Below are 21,568 nucleotides of genomic sequence, written 5' to 3' on the forward strand. Positions count from 1 at the left end.
AACAAAATTATATTGGAAAAATAACTTATTATTATTTATTTCTTAGTAGACGCCCTTGTCCAGGGCGACTCACAATTGTTACAAGATATCACATTACTTTTTTTTTTTTTTTTTTACATACAATTACATTATTTTTACTATTACCCATTTATACAGTTGGGTTTTAATTGGAGCAATCTAGGTAAAGTACCTTGCTCAAGGGTACAGCAGCAGTGTCCCCCCACCGGGGAATAAACCCACGACCCTCCGGTCAAGAGTCCAGAGCCCTAACCACTACGTTGTTAGTATGTGTTCCATCCACACCATCACAGATTGAATTGTGTTCTAAGGGCAGACATATTAGTAAATACAGTGTTGTAACTACCTGCATTTTGAAGTTACTTAAAAGTATGCTTGTAGCCAATTGAGATTAAAGTCTAACTCCTATAGAACACTGTCAGTCCCGTTTGGAGTTGTGGAGAGTAGCTCATTGCCGTTTTACTCAGTTAATATTTTAGTGGGGCCAGATAATGTAACAAAATGTTATGCCAAAACTTTATTATTGCATGACTGCACATTCCATATTAACACTATATCGCTGCGCACATGTCCAATGAAGCAGCTATGCATTTTAAAGCAGCGCTGGCAGAAAGCTTGTTTTGAAATAAAAAAAACGGCTCGATGAAAAAGGACACCTATGCAGTTATTGGGTATAGCCTGCAGACATAACCAGTTGTACTGTTGCTGGAGAGTGATTTGTAATTAACGGGTACCTGGTGTACTGGTGACGTTGGTGTTGGAGTGATGTAAGAGTGAGAGACGGGGGCGGATCAGAGCCAGAGCTCTGTGGTAGTGAAGACTGATCTTCACTTGATTCAGCGATAGTGCAGAAACACTCCGGCAGACTAAACCCAGCTCAGCTAGGTAAGTCCGCTCCTATTGCAGAGGACCCGATGACACACACATAAGGTACTAGCTGCAGTTTTTGTTTTTGGAGGGGCTGACTTGGAATTATAAAGAGTTAGCAGTTTGCTGCATAAAGGTTTAACCAATGCAGATACCGCAATTCACTCGGAATTCCCCGAGTTCCAATGCATGCTTTTGCAGAACTGGGGATAACCTGTGCTCGATTGGCGTCTGAAACGCGTACAGATACATTGTATGTTTTTTAAAGATGCATGCTGCAATATTTGAAACGACTATAGACAAACTGTTTTAGTATTATTTTGCATGACTTTAATATGATTTCATTAATAAACCACCGAAATTGAGAAAAATATATGAAAACAGTATTAAAGTTAACAAATCTGATATTTTTTTTTTTATTGAGAAATCAGTGTTTCTTTTGTGTATTTTAGCAAGAAGACTCGTTTAAAGAAAGCAATGATATCTAGTTAAGTTTCCCAGAGTTTGCATTAGAATCTGAGACACACGTATAAGGAATTAACTAGCTTTATGATTTTTTTCCCCCTTCAGCACAGCTACTGAGAATTCCATTCATGAAACTGAATTTTCTTCTGTGGCACAACCCTGGACTCCAAAGGGCAGTATAACGCCCGATTTCTAAACTGAAAAAGAGTATGTGCTCCATCCAGTAATACCTTGCTGAGCTGTAGAACTTTGTTGCAAAAAACAAAACAAAAAAAACGACGAATGACACCAGCAGTACTCTGTGGAGTCCAATGGATTTTGTAAGATCCTTTTCACTCTTCAAACGATGGCTTCGTTGAGTTTGTGGATAGGTGACATTTGGAGTTGGGCATCTGGAGGGAAACCGTGGATAAAGGACTTATTTAGCAGGGCTGCAGCAGCAAGAGGGGATTAATCGGTTCTTGCTTCTTGGAAGAAAAAGAAGAAAAAAACTTTAAGATTTAAGAAGGAAGGAAAAAGAACTAAGCCATGGGCATACAGCATCTTCTGCTGATTTTAATATACTTGGACCCCCTGAATGTACTGCTCTGTGCGGGAACAAGGACAAGAAACAAGAACGGGTCTCCAAGGCGGAAAGGGAAGGAGGTCAACAGCACTGCTATTGCTCCAGTGGACCCCCCTAGGAAGGTTAAGCCGGTAAAAGCAGACCACGATACGTGCCTCGGTTACTACGACGTGAGCGGACAATTTGATAAAGAATTTGAATGCAATAACACCAGCCACCGTTACTGCTGTGGGAGTTGTTACCTACGCTTCTGCTGTGATGAGAAATTGAAAAGAATCGATCAAAAAAGCTGTAGAAATTATGTAAGTCCGGACTGGATCCAAACCCCCGTACCTGGACCGCCTGAGCCTACAGTCAATACCTACGACCCCAATTTGGATCAAACCAATACAACAGTCTACATCACGTGCGGGGTAATCATTTTTGTCATCGTCGCTGGAGTCGCCGCAAAAGTTGCTTATGATAAAGCAACACGACCACCTCAGGAAATGAATGTTCACAGGTAAAATACTGTGCTTTTTATTTTAATTAGCTTATTTGGCTATTGGTTTAACGACAAATGTCAACTGCTGTCTGTATGCAGTATGCGTATAACCTTTAATCAAGTCAAATCTGTGTTAGTCAGAACGGTGAAAGTTTTGCTGCAGTAATGTAAATACTGTGTTCAGTAAACTTTCTGCTGTATCTATTGCAATATATACAATAACTTATATAGGGAATTGCAGGATTTTACAAAATCGGAAGCAAATAAATAAATAAATAAATAAATAAAATGCAGTTTTAGCATTACATGAATCAGAGCAGACAGGTAGTCTGCTTACATATTAATGTACTTGGAAAAAGCATGTAAACCATACACTGCAAATGGATAAGAATTTAACACAATCTCAGTACCGTAGCCTATATATTAACTTTATTCCGGTCACACTTGTGTTTTGTGCTTCTAAAGTATTCAAACAGTTAAAATAAGATGCGTTTAAAGTCGTGTTTTGATTCTTGAAACGGAAAAAAAAAAAAACATTTTATCAGACCAAAAAAGCAGTATCCACTATCCAGGTAGGACAGTTTGGAATAGAGCAGAAATTTGAAATAACTACTGTATCACTTTACCATCAAGACAGGCTAAGACGATTCAATCCATACACTGTACTGTATATTTGTAAATATTGATTAGATACTGAAGTTATATATCTCAGGTGCATTAAAAATTTAAAAAGTAGTGTTGTTTTCTGACAAAACGATAGCCAACATCTGTATTTTGTTTTAGATGTAGTTAATTCAGTACATGTTACATCGTACCTCCATACTATAATTTACTGCACTCAGTATTGTAAGGCTGGTCGTGTTAGAACGAGTATTGAGAACTAGTGTTTGAATTGATTGCTATGTTTCATGTAAAATATAAACGATAATGTTCACAGACATGTCAAATAATTGGACGGTCTGCATCTATCGAAAGCATCCTCACCCAAAATTAAGTACCATGTCTTCATAATCTTAAACGGAACATCCCATAAACTATTGGGCTGACTTCCGATTCCAAAACATCTCCTGTTCTTTTTAAGAACCTGACAACCTACTGAAACGTGTGGATTTGTAGTTCCATTCAATAAGCAGTTTCAACAAAGCCAGAGAGGTCAGGTCAGGTTGGGTCGTGTAATCGCAATGATTTAGTCATTTACAGGATTAATCGCGTCATATTTGTTAAAATAGCACGCAATTACTTCACTCTATAATTTTTGATTATCGTGAAGTATAATTCCATTCACAGTATCTACCGATAGTGTACCCTCATGTTAACGAAGCAAGGTATTCTGTAGTGTGTTAGGGTGTGTCTTATTAAGGGTTGTCATCTCTTCCAGTTTAGGGCAGCAGTGTGGAGTAGTGGTTAGGGCTCTGGACATTAATATTGAAATGTTATAGTATTGAGTCTTCAGCGTCACTTATGTCCAATTTTCTCCGGATTATTAACTGTTCTCACTAACCATATGATATTGACCAATGTATTAACATTACAAGTTACACTAAAACTACAGTAAATTCTAGTGAAAAACATGAAAAACTGGGTTCAAAACATGAAAAACTGCTGTTGTACCCTTGAGCAAGGTACTTTACCTAGATTGCTCCAATAAAAACCCAACTGTATAAATGGGTAATTGTATATAAAAAATAATGTAATTGTATGTAAAAATAATGTGATATCTTGTAACAATTGTAAGTCGCCCTGGATAAGGGCGTCTGCTAAGAAATAAATAATAATAATAATAATAATAATAATAATAATAATAATAATAATAATAATAATAATAATAATAATAGATGAGAGAACCGTAAAACAAAGCTGAGCAGTTCGTGTGCTCAAACTGTGCAGAATGATAATAGCGACACCCTGCACACGAACGATGTATTAACTTATTATAAATGACAACATAAAACAAAATAAATAAACACTGCACTACTATTAAACTTTAGAACTGTGCTGGATGTACAATTATAAATCAATATCAGAAATCAACCAATCACAGTGAAGTATTTGCCGAAATTCCTGGACATATTATTAACCTCTGTGTGTGTGTGTGTGTGTGTGTGTGTGTGTGTGTGTGTGTGTGTGTGTGTGTGTGTGTGTGTGTGCGCGCGCCATTAATTTCATGAAAACCTAATGAAGTGCAAACTGCTTTACCAGTGCCAAATGCAAACAGCAGCATTTTAAACAGTTCTGTTAATAATGATTTATTACAAGCAAAACATGACTAAATAAATAAATAAATAAAAACCAACAACAACAACAGAGAAATGGTTTCTTCAGATATGCATACAATATAGAACGAGACACCCACACGACGTTAATATTGAAATGTTGTAGTATTGAGTCTTCAGCGTCACTTATGTCCAAATTTCTCCGGATGCACGTTTGTTTTTAATGGGGCACATGGTATTCTGTAAGGTAAGGTGTGCAGGGTGACTCTTAACTGTTCTCACTAACCATATGATATTGACCAATGTATTAACATTACAAGTTACACTAAAACTACAGTAAATTCTAGTTCCAGACAGTAATATAGGTGTTTGAAATGTTTAGACTACATATTTTCAGCCACTTAATTAATTGCTAGCTAAACTTCCAATCCAAATGTGCTTGCATCGTAGATTACTTAGAGGTTATTTAAACACATCTCACTTTTCACTGTAGGTTTCAGATTAGTTTGCATTGTTTTTTTACTCGTACATACAGTAGCATTTTTCAATTGAAAGGTATATATATATTTTTTTATCTCAATATTTTTGTTTGATTTTCAAATAAGGTCAAATGTAGAGGCAGTTACACCAGTTGGCAGTGCAGTTGATAAACTCAGCACTAGGTATGTTAAATTAATGTTTATTTATTCAAACGAAACAGATGTCTTTATTATAACCCAAGTTACCCATGTAAGTATCTGCATAATCAGTCAAGGACCGTCATTAATGCTAAAGACCTCACAGTCTTCCGACAAGTACAGTGAATGCAAAGGGATGAAATAACTCAGTGATCCAACTGGAACAAGTGGAAATCAGGTCAGATCTGTCTGTGGACAAGATCAGTTCAAATATATATGCTCAGCCTGGACGCGATAGCTATTAATACCCTTTTCAATGTCATACTTAGTTATGTAAAATTAAATAAAGAGGATGGTTCATAAAATGTAGTTTGACATTGACGTACTTCAGTCACTACAGTAATCCTATTGGTAAAATAGCAAATTACTGATAATTAACCAATTGAAATTTAGTCAGAATTTATTATTCTCACAGGTTGTCTATTGAGTCTGAAGTAAATATCAATTTAAGAAACATTTCAAACTTGTTACTATTGCTGACTTGTTCAGCCCTGGTAAATTAATCTTAGGATTTTAGGTTAAATATGTAAATTGATAATTAGGAAGGCACGTTGAGATACAAGGTACACTTTGCAGTTTTTTCAAGTAAAGTATTTGCGTATGGGGAAAAACACGGGGAAACAGCTATTTTTGGTGCAAACCTGTGCTAGATTCCTATCTTCTTGGCACAGAAACATCTTACACCATCAATCAACCTCTTCTTCAACCGAGGGGCTATGGCGACATAATGTTCTATTTTCTATTTCGAGAAATCAAGCACAACGATAGAGATCCATTATCGAACATGTCTATTTTATAGAGCTAATACCTCAAAGTACCAAACTGGGTCAGTGTTCTTCTGTCTCCCCCTTATGAATTTAGTTTACAGTGTCCTGGAAAAAGTGTTGGATCACCCCTGCTTTTGCTCTTCATATATATATATATATATATATATATATATATATATATATATATATATATATATATATATATATATACATGCAAGTGGTTTTAATGAGGAAGCTTCTCAGGGGAGCAGTGGTACCCCCAAAATATTATCCATGTTCTAGGAATGACAACTGGGGGTGGGACATTTATTGCCAGTTAACAAAATGTATAATAATGACATGTATACTAGCAAGCTCATTTCAGACTGTCATTTCAGGATGCTAATTCTGACTTTGTATGGCTTTTCCAGAGCCCTTGCAGACATTTTAAGGCAACAAGGAGCCAGCCCAATACCGCACTATGAACGAGAAAAAATAACGGCAATAGATGGATCACCCAAAGAAAATACACCTGTTCGTACTTCAAAAAACCATTACACACCAGCCCGTACAATGAAAAGCAACCACGGTATGTATTTATTTTTCTTCTAATTACAGTACTATATTTTCTGTGAGCACTGAACACTACGTAAGATTGTGGATGTCTATATCTTGGTTCTGTGCTTAAGGTCAAACTTAATATAGTCAAGTCAGCTGGTGAAGTTACTTTTAGATCGGTGGTCTTCTTTTAAAGTTTAACATGGGAACAAGTTTCTCCATGCATGTTGACTAATACAGGTTTTTGAATGTACCTTGATACTGTGGGGTATATTTGTTTTACAAATTGAAAACCAAACATAGTTCTTACATTTGAATGCATAGTTGTTTGGTTCTATTTTAGTAAAACACTTGAAATATGGTAATTTAAATAGCATTCAGGAGCATAGAATTCCCAGAATTGATATAGATGGAGTTATTTCCTGAATCTTTTCTGAGTGTCTGTTTTTGAGCCTCTGTAGTTGTGATATGTGAAAATAGCATTGGATCCCCCCATAACTGCAATGAAAAACATTTACGAATCTTATTTCAAAAGGGAACCGAATTAGATGAAACAAATTGGTTTGGTCCATCCACACAGGTTTCAGGAACATTATATATATATATATATATATATATATATATATATATATATATATATATATATATATATATACAGTGCCTTGCGAAAGTATTCGGCCCCCTTGAACTTTGCGACCTTTTGCCACATTTCAGGCTTCAAACATAAAGATATGAAACTGTAATTTTTTGTGAAGAATCAACAACAAGTGGGACACAATCATGAAGTGGAACGAAATTTATTGGATATTTCAAACTTTTTTAACAAATAAAAAACTGAAAAATTGGGCGTGCAAAATTATTCAGCCCCTTTACTTTCAGTGCAGCAAACTCTCTCCAGAAGTTCAGTGAGGATCTCTGAATGATCCAATGTTGACCTAAATGACTAATGATGATAAATAGAATCCACCTGTGTGTAATCAAGTCTCCGTATAAATGCACCTGCACTGTGATAGTCTCAGAGGTCCGTTTAAAGCGCAGAGAGCATCATGAAGAACAAGGAACACACCAGGTAGGTCCGAGATACTGTTGTGGAGAAGTTTAAAGCCGGATTTGGATACAAAAAGATTTCCCAAGCTTTAAACATCCCAAGGAGCACTGTGCAAGCGATAATATTGAAATGGAAGGAGTATCAGACCACTGCAAATCTACCAAGACCTGGCCGTCCCTCTAAACTTTCAGCTCATACAAGGAGAAGACTGATCAGAGATGCAGCCAAGAGGCCCATGATCACTCTGGATGAACTGCAGAGATCTACAGCTGAGGTGGGAGACTCTGTCCATAGGACAACAATCAGTCGTATACTGCACAAATCTGGCCTTTATGGAAGAGTGGCAAGAAGAAAGCCATTTCTTAAAGATATCCATAAAAAGTGTCGTTTACAGTTTGCCACAAGCCACCTGGGAGACACACCAAACATGTGGAAGAAGGTGCTCTGGTCAGATGAAACCAAAATCGAACTTTTTGGCAACAATGCAAAACGTTATGTTTGGCGTAAAAGCAACACAGCTCATCACCCTGAACACACCATCCCCACTGTCAAACATGGTGGTGGCAGCATCATGGTTTGGGCCTGCTTTTCTTCAGCAGGGACAGGGAAGATGGTTAAAATTGATGGGAAGATGGATGGAGCCAAATACAGGACCATTCTGGAAGAAAACCTGATGGAGTCTGCAAAAGACCTGAGACTGGGACGGAGATTTGTCTTCCAACAAGACAATGATCCAAAACATAAAGCAAAATCTACAATGGAATGGTTCACAAATAAACATATCCAGGTGTTAGAATGGCCAAGTCAAAGTCCAGACCTGAATCCAATCGAGAAGTGGAAAGAACTGAAAACTACTGTTCACAAATGCTCTTCATCCAACCTCACTGAGCTCGAGCTGTTTTGCAAGGAGGAATGGGCAAAAATTTCAGTCTCTCGATGTGCAAAACTGATAGAGACATACCCCAAGCGACTTACAGCTGTAATCGCAGCAAAAGGTGGCGCTACAAAGTATTAACTTAAGGGGGCTGAATAATTTTGCACGCCCAATTTTTCAGTTTTTCATTTGTTAAAGAAGTTTGAAATATCCAATAAATTTCGTTCCACTTCATGATTGTGTCCCACTTGTTGTTGATTCTTCACAAAAAATTACAGTTTCATATCTTTATGTTTGAAGCCTGAAATGTGGCAAAAGGTCGCAAAATTCAAGGGGGCCGAATACTTTCGCAAGGCACTGTATATATATATATATATATATATATATATATATAGAGCCCCTGACTGTTCAATAAAGCCTTACAGTTTCTATAGCACTGCAACGTCATTGTGCAAACACCTTGAAAGGTCAATGACACAACATGAAGATGAAGATATTTTATTGGTGGTATGTTGTACATTTGTAATTAATCTACAAAGGCCCATTCAGAACTCAAATTTCATACATTTGTATACAATTCAGTATAACACTTTGATAATGCTGAGGTGTTTGTCAACACTAGCGATTTACGTGGGCAGTTTTATATCAACTTTTCAGAACTATGTGGTAGATGGCTGATAGCGAGGGCTGTGGTCTAAAATATAAAAATATCAGGTATTTAATTTTACTAAAAAAAAAAAAAATGCTGGATTGTAGGAAAGGGTGTAAGTATATGTATGTTGAATTACATTGTAAATAACTGAATATTTTGTTATGGCAAATCAAGTTCTAAAATATTAAGTGGAAACACCTGTCTGTGTTTGAAAGCCGAATGCAATTATGCTGCAGTCTTATCTACTGCATTAGTTTGCTATTGTAAGGAGTACAATACCAGGCCAAGGAATGTTATTTAAGTAGTAGCTTGTTATCTGTCGCACTGATATAAAGAGTGGGGGTTACCATAGCAACAGTTACTATTTTGAAAGAAAAAAAGGTTCTGAAGTGACCATCTAAAAATGGGGACACATATGAAGGAGAGCAGGGGTTTCCTTTCTCTTCTACTGTATTTCACAGGATTATCTCAAAGCAGGTTAATATTCACACGACTTATTTTCAGAAGACGACAGGAGGGTGAACAAACAAATTAATTGTTTGGTATTAATTGAAACATAAGTTCATGACATACAGGCAACATGTAAGTGGTAAGGGCATTGAGAGGTTTTAATACAGACTAGTTGAAATGCTTATTGTAAAACCTGATCTTGGATTTTTTACTGTAGCATTGTACACTCAAGCCAAGCCTTTGTATATTTTGAGCTTCCATGACTAAGCTTTTGAAATCAGATTAAGGATCAGAGGCAATATCCTTTATGCACAATTATCTTGTGTTGGAACAGTTTATTTTCTGTCTGGATCATTTGTATTCATATATAATCTCATTGGTGCTGCTGCAGCCTGACATTTCATTGTACAGTATGTACATAAGCTGGCTCTGGGTTTGTGCTGAAATGTCTAAACACACTAGTAGAGTCTGCCGCAATATTAAGGCTCATTCACACTACAGAAAACTAAGATATAGCGACACATTGGTATCGTCATGAATAACAAACCTCATGCTACTGTTAGTGGCAAAGATGTTGTTTGATTCAATGGACTTTTCTCTCTGTCCCATATGACCCCTTCCATATATTTGTTATCTTGTTTGGCTTTCTTTCAGTTTCATCCTTTTTTTTTTAAAGGTAGACATTCTGTCTGAATGTTCTGTGGTCAACTAGCTGCCTCTGTCAACAAAAAGAAAATCATGTTGCATACCAGCCTTTTTCTGTTATTTGCCCATTAGCACACAAAGCTACGAGCCTCATTTAATTACATGTATGTAAGTAATTGAACTCTGAGTAGAGGTCGTTGCTGTCTCCGGTTTTTTTTTCTTTAAAGCTAGACATTCTGCTTGAATGTTTTGTGGTCTTCTCCTGTGTGGTAGTAACGTCTTGCGTTTTGAATAGGGGATGGAAATTCTAATGTTTTCAATTGTGATTATACAATCCAAAATATTTGTATTTCTCAGAAAGCAACACCTATTTCTCAAATTTTCTATTTGGTACTCACATGGTATGCCACTTATGGCAGCGCCTCTGAGCAAATATTATTGAAATAAATGTACAATAAAGGACAGGAGGCTGTGTGGTCCTGTGGTTAAAGAAAAGGACTTGTAACCAGGAGGTCCCCGGTTCAAATCCCACCTCAGCCACTGACTCATTGTGTGACCCTGAGCAAGTCACTTAACCTCCTTTTGCTCCGTCTTTCGGGTGAGACGTAGTTGTAAGTGACTCTACAGCTGATGCATAGTTCACACACCCTAGTCTCTGTAAGTCGCCTTGGATAAAGGTGTCTGCTAAATAAACAAATAATAATAAATGTTCTGAAAAAAAAAAATCAATGCATTAATCTTTGATTTAATATTACCTTTCCGACAGGAAACAAAACCAAAATCATTAGATTTTATTGAACAATCCCTTTGCTTTGATTTAAGGATGTTCCATACAATCTAAACACTAAAAACACGGATCATATCCATGGCGACTCAATCCGTACACTTGATTGTTCAAATTGAAAACATCGCTAGTAGGCAAACAAGATGGTTCCCACAGTATCTACATTATAATTGTATATGTTCCATAATTTGTTTTTCTCCTAAGCTGTTTCATGCTTAACTTTTGCACATGTTCAAATATCTGATGAAACAAACAGCTGATTTGTCCAAGTGAAATGTTTATATAACTAATTACATTGCTACATCATATATTAGGATCTGCTGTCTCATCCTGACACTTTCTCATTTATAATGAACACCACATGTGGTGACACCTGCTAGAACTGAACATAATCTTTAACATCACGGCAATAGCAGGCTGATCCTGTGATAACTTGTTAGCAGTGACTGTAGATATGAATTTTGCATTAACTAAAATAAAAAAAGGTTACCAAGGGTTGTCACCTCCAGCTACAGCTTATGTAATATATGACCTCCTACTTCAAACTCATTGGCAGTTTCATTTTACAGCCAGAACTATGAAAATGACACAGGACACTATCGGGGTGCTCTGAACTAAACCCTTAAGAGATATTGACAAATTGGATACAAAGCTCTACATTTTCAACTGTATAAAGACTTGATCATTGTTTTTTCATACAGTATATGCCATTTGGTAGTCAATAGCAAACAACATATCTGCTGCCTGTTTGACAACCAATGAAAACTAAAGTGAAGCCACTTTCTAAATCTGCATTGCAGGTTATTTTATCTAGACCAGAGTGTCTGGCAGATATAGATACACGTTCTGATTAGAACAATTAAATATCCATGAGATACAACGCCAGTCTCATATTCTATTTAAGGTGGCGTCGAGCCATCCAGAGATTGAGTTTCTTCCGTACTGCAACAGACCACAATCAATCTCTATTCGTGACTTGAACCTTGAATCATTGAGTCTGTCTTATTCTGCATGGTTGTCACCTGCTTCATAAATCATATTCATAATGATCACAGTACCTCAGGCAATTCTAATTTGAAGCATGGACTGTAAAACAGACAGGGTTATTCTATTTTAAAATTATATTAGACCAAATCAGAACTTGTTAGTAGTCAACTGACATGTCTGGCTTTTAGATCTTGTAAGGCAAAGATATCCAGCTATTAAAACTATAATTGAGAGACATCATTATTTTGAAGGAAGATTAAATCAAATCTGATTCCAGAGTCAATGAAACGTCAGTTTACAGCCATGGTATGCCAGTAAAAAATGTCCACGCCCCGGATGAGCGGAAAATAGTCTTCCAATCTGCATTTAAAACAGTCAATGTGGAAGTTAATTGCCATTGAGTGGTACTCAATTGTAGATGTGAGGTGAGGATAGCTTTTCTTGTATTGAAATCAACACATTAATAAATAGATTTATTGAATACCTGCCAATAAATACTTCTTACAGTAAATTCCAAGCACAAGTACAAGTTTCTGCACACCGCTAATATTTTCTACAAATAGAGGTAGGGGTGCAACGAAGGGTACATTTTGACCTTCGAAAGTTTGGAATACATTACTGAAGGAAGGTTTGAATCTTCAATGGTACTAGCTACTTGTTTATATTTGATTGAAAATCCTATTATTTTACAGGTAAGCCATATAAATGGAATAAAACATTCATATGCAGTTTAAAAATATTGTTCATGTTTTTATAATTTAAATAAAAATACACGTTGTTTATTTACATGTAATTGATGCTGCTTGTGCGTAAGCTTGCATTGCAGCAGCACCAACTGCAGCGGACTTAACTTAATTTAACAGTCACCGTTCCAAGCAGGTTATAAGTCACAGTCACATTTTACTACGACTACTACTACTAATAATAATAACAATAATAATATGAACTTACGATTGTTACCCCAGAGATTGGATGTGCCTCCATGCTATATCAACAAACGCTTGCACAGTTTGCATTCAACTTTTTTTTTTGGTAGTCTGGGCATTTAACAAAAAAAATCCCAAACAGCAGAGGGGTTTCCAGACATTTATTTCAATACAACTCACACTATATAGCTTTGCTGTCAAGATGGCGAATGAAGAAATTTGCCTTTAGTTAACACAAGCTGGAGGGGGGAGGGATGGACGGTGCTCAGTTTTTTTCTAAATTAAAATTATTAGTGTTAGTGTATATTTTGTATGTTTCAAACATATTCTACCATAGCACTTACATCGTTTTGTACACTAGGTATTCAGTACATATTTTACTGAAGCACTACAACCGCTATAGGTACCCCCCCCCGCCAGTGCTTTGGCATAATAATATACCCTGCACATGACAGTGGCGTATAACGATTTAGTAGTGGATTTTAATACAACAACTTTTGTTTAAGTAATATGCATTATACAAATCAAAAGATTGAATTTTGCATGTGGGTGACATTTAATGAGTGATTTATAGTTAGGGACCTACCTAAATCGCGATTTCGCGGAAATCGTGAAATTGAGGGTTCACCGCGAAATTCACCTCTTAGGGGCCAATGCATACAAACAAGTACGGGAACAAGTAGAGGAAAAAAAAAAAACTTGTTTAAATGAACTACTGCACAACGCAAGTGACGCAAACTACGTATCTTCCTTCTGTAGATATCCCATTTTTATTCCTTCGCCGTCCCGTGTGCACTGCACTTAAGCAAAAAACAAACAAAAAATGTCCACAAATAACATTTACAAAATAAATTCTCCAAAGCAGTTAACATTCTTGTTTACTATTCAAATGACAAAGTTTTAATCAGCCTATCAGTGCGTCTTTACTGCTTTTATGTGATCTGTACTGTGCAGGAGGGGGCGGGTCAAAGTTGATGCTGAATTGTTTTGATTTAGGTTGCTAAAACCTAGTTTTCAGCATTGGAGGTAAAATAGTAGAAATGGACGACAAAGAAAGCAAACTATATTTCGGCTGATGATCGTTTCAAAATATTTCCCAAATAAACTACATGCAGACTGAGGTAATTGTTTTGCATATCTTAATGTGTATTTGGAGGAAATACGATCGATCGCTATTTAGCTTCAGAATCACACATTAAACAAAAGGCTGCTACAGAGGCTGCTGAACAGAACGTAAAATAAACAGCTTTCAGAAACCAAATTGGAAAGTCAGCCGAGACAAAAAGTATGCCTGTCTGCAAGTTAAATCAGTACTAAAACGATCCAGTACAGCCACCTCGCTTCAACCTGCTGCTTACAGTTGGAATTTTAGACCCGAATAGCCACATCTTCTTTGTTTTGACTCGGTACTAATAAAATAAATTATTGGATGGGACAAATAACATGACAACGAACGTGCTGCATACATTGACTTTATTAAAGTATGCCAGATGCCCTTGTGTAACCGGGTTTTTGGGCTGTTTCTAATCGATTTCCACATCTGTATAACTTGGCAAAGCTTTGCCTTAACTTCCAACCAATTCAGTGGATGCAGACGTGCAGTCTCAATGTATGGGCAAGTCAACTGCAGGGGGATGCTGCATACTCGCCTTTAACAAATGACAGCACTCTGTTTTAGTACGGAAGCAAGTACCAATATTTTTAGGCTCTATAGTGTTCTGAAATACTGTCTACTTAGGTTTATTTAATGTTTAAACATGTCCGTTGCATATTCCGCAACATACCTGTGAAAAATACGTAAATTTACAGCGATTTAAGTAGACCCCTATTTATAGTATTCACACACTATCAAACGATTTCTGTTAACAGAAATAAAAAAAAAAACTGCTGATATCTTAAAAGCATCTTAAAATGCAAAGTTTACCTATATAACTTCTGAATAAAATGAATTTGTATAGAGAAAATATTAATTAATATAATTTATTCTTGACAAAGACTGCTCACATCTTAAATCAGTTTGATATTTATAATTCAGATTATATGTCTCTGCTATTCACTTTCCTTTGGATTCCAAATCCTGTTACCCGGTGATAAAAACAATACTGCAAAATAAGGCTGGGGTGATGCATCCGTAACTTTTAACACCACTTCCTCTGCCTGCTTGAGTTTTCACTAGTTTTGCATTCGCACCTCTTTCAAAAAATGTAACGTTATTGTATTTGCGTTCATTTTATACCAGTACCCATACATCAATGGTTTACCAAAAGTAGCCCACTTGGCTAGAAGCATCTTAATAAGCATCCCAGCAACGTTTGTCCCCAGCAAGCGACAGACAGTAAAACAAGCTGCGTTCCTCTTTAAAACATAAGAATTTAGTAGCTATTTAGTATATTATCAGAAGCTCTAAATGTATCACTTGACACATATTCATTAAAACTATTGTGATTGGCATGCTGGTAAATGGAGATAACATGTTATCTAATGGGCATAAATCACAAAACTGGCAACTGCTTTGTAATTCTAAAGTAGAACAAAAAAGCTTTGGAATTAATATGCAGACTGTAGCAATACAAGCAACTCTTGCTAATGTGAGCTACTTAAAGTCTACACCTGTGTCAAAGCTCAGTGTTCAGAAGGCCTCATTTAAATGTCCCAGATGTTAGTTCTCATTATGATAATTTTCAATGAGGCAGCAGTATGGCTCCTTGGTAAGGGGGTTAGGGCTTCTGAGCAGACTATAAACTAGCTCTTTAGAGAAGGTAATATACCATTGGCCAGTTACAGCAGACAGCCTTGCAAAATGAGGTGAGGGCTGCTGAGCCGACACGGAAATGGTTCTGTTTAGCATCCTATCGGTTGTACTTTGCGTGTTTAGTATTCATTTCGCTCACAACTGCTAGTTCCGCTCTCTTCCCACATGAAGTTTATTATCTGTGATTGACTGAACAAATAGAAGTTATCAGGCAGTTCTGAGTAAATGTGAAGCGTTTCGTGTGCACTTCATAGGTTTAATGAGCGCTCCTCTGCATTCCTAACAGAGTTACTGTAGCAGTTAGGATGGAATCACAGTTGCCTCAGCAGCAGTAGTGCGGCACGGCTCTTATTCTGCATATCATAGATCCCGTCTGCAATTGAAGTAATGTTAAGTTACATAAATTCTTTATTGGGGTATCACTAAACAGGCAATAAAAATGTACTGTACTGAAGGTGGTACCGTAAAATATTTTTTCTTTTATGCCCTCTTATATACATATTGTATATCTTAGTTAGAGTTTCCAGGCTAAATGCTAGGGCCGATGAAAAAGGCTTGCTTTAATAAGGAGCTAATCAGATATTGACATGAATCCTAATGAAATGTAAAAGGATTATTATTATTATTATTATTATTATTATTATTATTATTATTATTATTATTATTATTATTATTATTATGTATTATTTATATCAGTAATGCTTGGGTTTTCTTGATAAATGGAAGATACTATTCCAGCAGAAAAAGATTCTGGGAACTCCTCAAGTGGGGAAGTGAGGTGATAATTCAATACTGAAGCAACAGAACCCAGCACCACAGATATTTAAATTACATTTGAAGCTATTTGCTCTTTAAGTACAAGAAAATCATTACCGTATAGTATGTTTGGTTGACAAGCCCCTCACCCAATGAACAAAATGTTGCAATTTCATGCTCGGTAAAGTAAAAACTGAAAACATTTGAAGACGTGTATTTGATTAAAGGGTGACTCAAAAGTTGATTGAAATGCTCTCTAGTTCAGACAGTTAAACTTCGGTTTAAGTTTTTTTTTTTCTCAGGAAGACTGGAGATTTACTATGATGGAGCAAGATTGCTTATTGATTGATGTAGTAGTAATAGTGATATTGCATTCCAGCTTTAAATGACAGGATGTTTGAAGCCTGGAAAGGTTTACAATGATGTTCCATGTGTGGGGTTGATAGAACTGGAGGATAACAAGGCCAGCTTGTGGAGTCATCTCCTCATCCTCATTTCTGCTGGCCTATTTTTGGTGCAGTTGCTTTCAAATGGTTGTTCTACTGTATAATAGCATAGTTTGGTTGAGAATGGGGCCTGTAGGCAGGTCACACGTGTACATATACAGAGTGATTAGAAGGAAGGACTGTTTGGTAGATGAATGGACGCACACAGACAGTTGGAAAAAGAGAGATTAAAGAAGTTTTTATTTGGTATTTCTGAATTCAAAGGTCTACCGCAGCCATTACGAGCAAATATGTCCTTTTTTGAGCATTGAAAATTTCTTGTGTATCCTGGCAATCGCACTGTAGCCGTTTTTATTCACATTGTTGTGTGTATAACAATACTTTAGCAACAATCAGCAACTGTATTCCTCTCATAAAAGGATCATGCAGGATTTAGCGCGTGATCCCTTTAATGCATAGAAACGGCTTAGTGAAGAAAGAATGATAAATTAGGATCTGCCAAAAAATGGACGGGAAAACCGAAGAAAACAGATTACCTCTGTGGGTAGTGGTTTAGCAGCTGCCAATATAGGTGATAACATGGGATTCTGATTGGGTTACATACTGAAACTTGGAAGACAACCAGATGCAGTGATGAGGTGAAATTAAACTACAGATAGTGCAGAGCACCCTGCGTGTTATTAGGACACTAGCAACAAGTATTAATGGATTGGGAAAAGCTTTATACAATATAGAACACCACTTTGCTGGAGTATGTTAAGAAGCAATATCAATGCTCTCAGAATTGGGTGCTTGTACTAAGGGACATATCATTATTATTTGGTACCTTGGGGGGGGGGGGGGGGTGTTGTAATGGAGGAGCAACGATGACTAAAGGGGCATGTCTGTAAAAATTAAAAAAAGCTTTTTCTTTTTTTTTTAAGGATAGAACATTTTTTAATAAATACGTGAATGACAGCTAATTAGTCCAAGTTCTTACCTTTCAAATGAGCCATTGATGATCACACTAGGACAAATTATGTTTGAAGTGGCGAGTGTCAGTGAAACTACAGTGAACAGAGCCGGAATGGAAACTTTCATGTATGGGGTTCTAGGTGTTTTTTCTCAGAATTAATGTAAATCGCTTATTTTTTCCTAGATTTAACAAAAAAAAGGCCAGATTTAGTTAAATACATACATGTTAAGAAACACATTCTTAAAAGTTTTGAAATTTGTATATTTATTTTTGGCATTGTATGCAGAGGAGGCGGGGAAGCAGAGGCTCTGGAGTGTAAGGGCAGCTCTGCAGCATACAATTCCAAATCAAACGCTTCAACTCACGAGGGCTCATTTGCATGTTAGCTTCAGATTTAGCTGGCAAAATAAATATGTATTTTTTGAAAACCCATCAAATTTATCAGCTTTTTTCAGATTTAATTGCTGAATGGTAATGTTTTTCAGATTTATCTGTTAGGTAAATGTTGAATCGTCAAGTGTAAAAAAAGATTTAAGTTACATATGGAACATGTGGTATTTTTTCAGTGATTTATTTTTTAGAAATGTTAGCTAAATGTTGACTCGCCAAGTGTAAAAAAAAAAGATTTATAGACTGATTTTAAATGTGGAATTTGTGATACACGTTTTCAACATTTATAAAATCTATCTGAAAGTACAAATTCCAGAACTTTTAAGAATGTGTTTGTTAACATTTATGTATTTAGCTTAATCTGGACTTTTTGTGGTTAAATCTAGAAAAAAATACACAATTTACATTAAATCTGGAAAAAAAACAAGTTCTAGCGCTTTAATATGGGGGGGGGGGGGGGGGGGGCACGCAATAAGATGTATGCTAAAAAAAGGGAGAGACATATAAAAAGTTTGTGCACCACTTGTCTAAGCGACAGCTTGATAGCGCCATTAGACTTCTTAAACCATGACTTTACTTTCTTTGTGTGAATTAAATAATAGGATTGCCTGAAGAGAGAGAGAAATGGCAGATGAAAAGACATGGCAGACATATACAAGCAAATGAAGAATTATAAACATTTAAAATACACAACTAACTAATAAAAAATCAAAATTCATGTTAGAATATGTGTCAAATATGTGGAACACTAAAAAAAAACAAACAAAAAAAAAACACCCTTGAAATACTGTTTTTTAAAATTCCATTGCGCTCAAAGGTAAACAATATCACCTCAAAGAGGAGCGCTTTTAATCGCAGTGGCTGAATTTTCTACACATCTTTGCTTGCTTCAAAAGGAGGGCACTACGGGAAGGATAACTTCAGAAGTGGAGGGCCTGATCTGCACAACTTCATCTCATCAGGATTCGTGACATTAGGAAGGGGGCACCAAAAAGGTACTGTAGATCTTTCTATAATATAAAGAAACAAAATCTTACTCACATACACTACGTTTTTTTTTTTTTTTTTAAAGAAGGATTGACTTCAGGGGGAAAAACAAATCTGACCCTGTTGTAACTTGATTGTATATTCTGGTAACGTGCTGTAGGGATTCCTTCTGTTGCGAATTTAGGCATCACTACTCACTATAAAGGCACAGATCGCTATGCAAAGCCTGAAGAAGCATTGGCCCTTTTCCAGTTAGTAAGTCTGGTGTGAATGATACAACATACATCGAGTTTAGCACACAGTCTCCAAAGTCCCAGATTTCTCTTCAAATTTTAGCCCATTCTGTCTAGATGGATCTGACAGTTTGAGTCGTAATGTAAAGTCTATCATACAGAGCTGGCAGAAAGTTGCTCAGAGTACACATGCAGTGGCTTATCTAGCTTACATAGAGTCCTAAATGTTGGCAGAGAACAAGCCACTGGAAACACAGTAACACTTTAAAAAACATAGGTGGGGGGGGGGGGGGGATGGGCACTGTTATCAAGTAGTGCCTAGTTTATTCATTATAAATCAAATATGAGAAATCAGCCAATCACAGAGCAGCATTTCCAAATATTCCTATACCTCTTATCTTGTGTATAAATGTCATCCTGTGCATAGAATGATTGTTATTTTAAAAATTAAATGCTCTAAATAAAAACATAGCAAAATGGAAATTCCTGTTATTAACTTCGACCTTTGTTTGAATTGGGACATATTACTTACCGATGTCACTGACCGTGAATATGTCACTCAGACATCAGCATTACAGAAATCACCAAGGTGGTCTTAAAGATAGTCCTAATATCACTGATATACGAATGTACTCACAGCCAGATTTCGAAAATTGTCCTGTAAAAACTTTAAGCTGTACATTTCCAAGCTTTAGCTGTACAGCCAAGGCTTTTTCAAATTCCATGAAAAAAAAAAAAAAATCAGATGACATCTGGTACGGGAAGCATCCCCTCGATGAACGTTTTATTGCCAGTTTAATTAAAAAAATCTCTGTCGAAGCTGCTCTCTCTACAATATACACCAACCACTGTGTTTGTGCCACTTGTTGCAGTTTTAAGTGCTGCTGGAGTTGAAGACAGGCACATTATTTCAGTTTCTGGACACAAGAGCGAACTCAGTCTCAAGCATTACACAGCAAACATGGATGAAATGCAAAAAAGGGAAATAAATACATTTCTTCACACAAGTCTTCAGGAACAAGTCCCCCCTGCTATGACAGCGATGCTAGTAATACCTTTCTTACACCAAATCAGAGCAACTGTTTCAACTCTTCAGTTACTAACAGCACTTCAGGACACTTACATGCGAGTGGTGCAAGCTTTACAGGATGTACATTTGTTTTTAATAAATCGTTTTGTCACGTTTAACTGGCCTGAGAACACAGTACAGATCGGCTACTGTAGGTCAGTTACGGTCGATCCTGGACCAAACCATTTTTAGACAGGGATTTAACACAAATAAAAAATTATTTTCACTGTAAAGATATTTGTGTGTCTAATCCTGATGTGTGTGATATATAATAAGTGTGAAGGGTGTCCCTTATGGTATGTGACATCATTTTGCGCAGTCAGAAACTGCGTGAGATGAAATCTCTTATACAATAAGAGACACCCTTCACATGTCGTATTAACTTATATTACTGTAGGTATCAACGTCACAGAGTGATACAGTGATGAATGAATAAGGTGAAAACTCACAGCTTTATAGCTGCTCTTAGTTAATTAACCATCTTTGTGACATGAGCATGTGGGCTTCAACAGCGCCCCTTGTGGATATTTTTTTTAATTTAAATCATTGTGTTCCCCATGTCTTCTGTGCCAATACCAAAATCTAGCAATCTACATCGGCTAGATAAACCACAGCTTGTGTGGATATACTCCAAGTCAATTAACTTGATGCTATTGCCCTGTATATACCATATCATGCATTTTGTTGTTGACAAGAGTGCGTAATTGGCTTAATCTCAAGCCTTGCTGTTTACACATAACAGTTTTCTGAAAATAGTTATGTGGCTGTTACAATTATATTCAAGTAATCTAATGGCTTAAATTGGTTTGAAACCTGAATGGATATTACAGTGCTAGATGAATAATTTTGTATTTTATGGACTTTCTGCATCTAACGGTGTCCTACTTATTGTTATCAGCAGGCTTTCATTATTATTATTATTATTATTATTATTATTATTATTATTATTATTATTATTATTATTATTACTTTATTGTTTAGCAGTATTGGTTTAATAATAACTGCCAAGATAATATTTTGT

General features: G+C 36.3%; 1 protein-coding gene across 4 annotated transcripts in view; it reads left to right on the top strand.

Moving 5' to 3' along the window:
- The first annotated feature begins 764 nt into the window (after positions 1 to 764).
- The window catches only part of LOC117423717 (protein shisa-6-like), a 106,192-nt gene continuing 85,388 nt past the window's right edge, over positions 765 to 21,568 (top strand). For 3 of the 4 annotated variants that reach the window (XM_034039827.3, XM_034039830.3, XM_034039831.3), the window contains exons 1-4: positions 821 to 948; positions 1,456 to 2,417; positions 6,467 to 6,624; positions 19,155 to 19,253. In XM_034039827.3, coding sequence (XP_033895718.1) covers positions 1,879 to 2,417; positions 6,467 to 6,624; positions 19,155 to 19,253 — 796 coding nt within the window. In that variant the 5' untranslated portion in view covers positions 821 to 948; positions 1,456 to 1,878. Of the gene's footprint in view, positions 949 to 1,455; positions 2,418 to 6,466; positions 6,625 to 19,154; positions 19,254 to 21,568 lie in introns of all 4 variants that reach the window. The other variant, XM_034039828.3, reaches the window with a different exon arrangement.

This window comes from Acipenser ruthenus, chromosome 17 (assembly GCF_902713425.1).
Source record: "Acipenser ruthenus chromosome 17, fAciRut3.2 maternal haplotype, whole genome shotgun sequence".
Lineage (NCBI taxonomy): Eukaryota > Metazoa > Chordata > Actinopteri > Acipenseriformes > Acipenseridae > Acipenser > Acipenser ruthenus.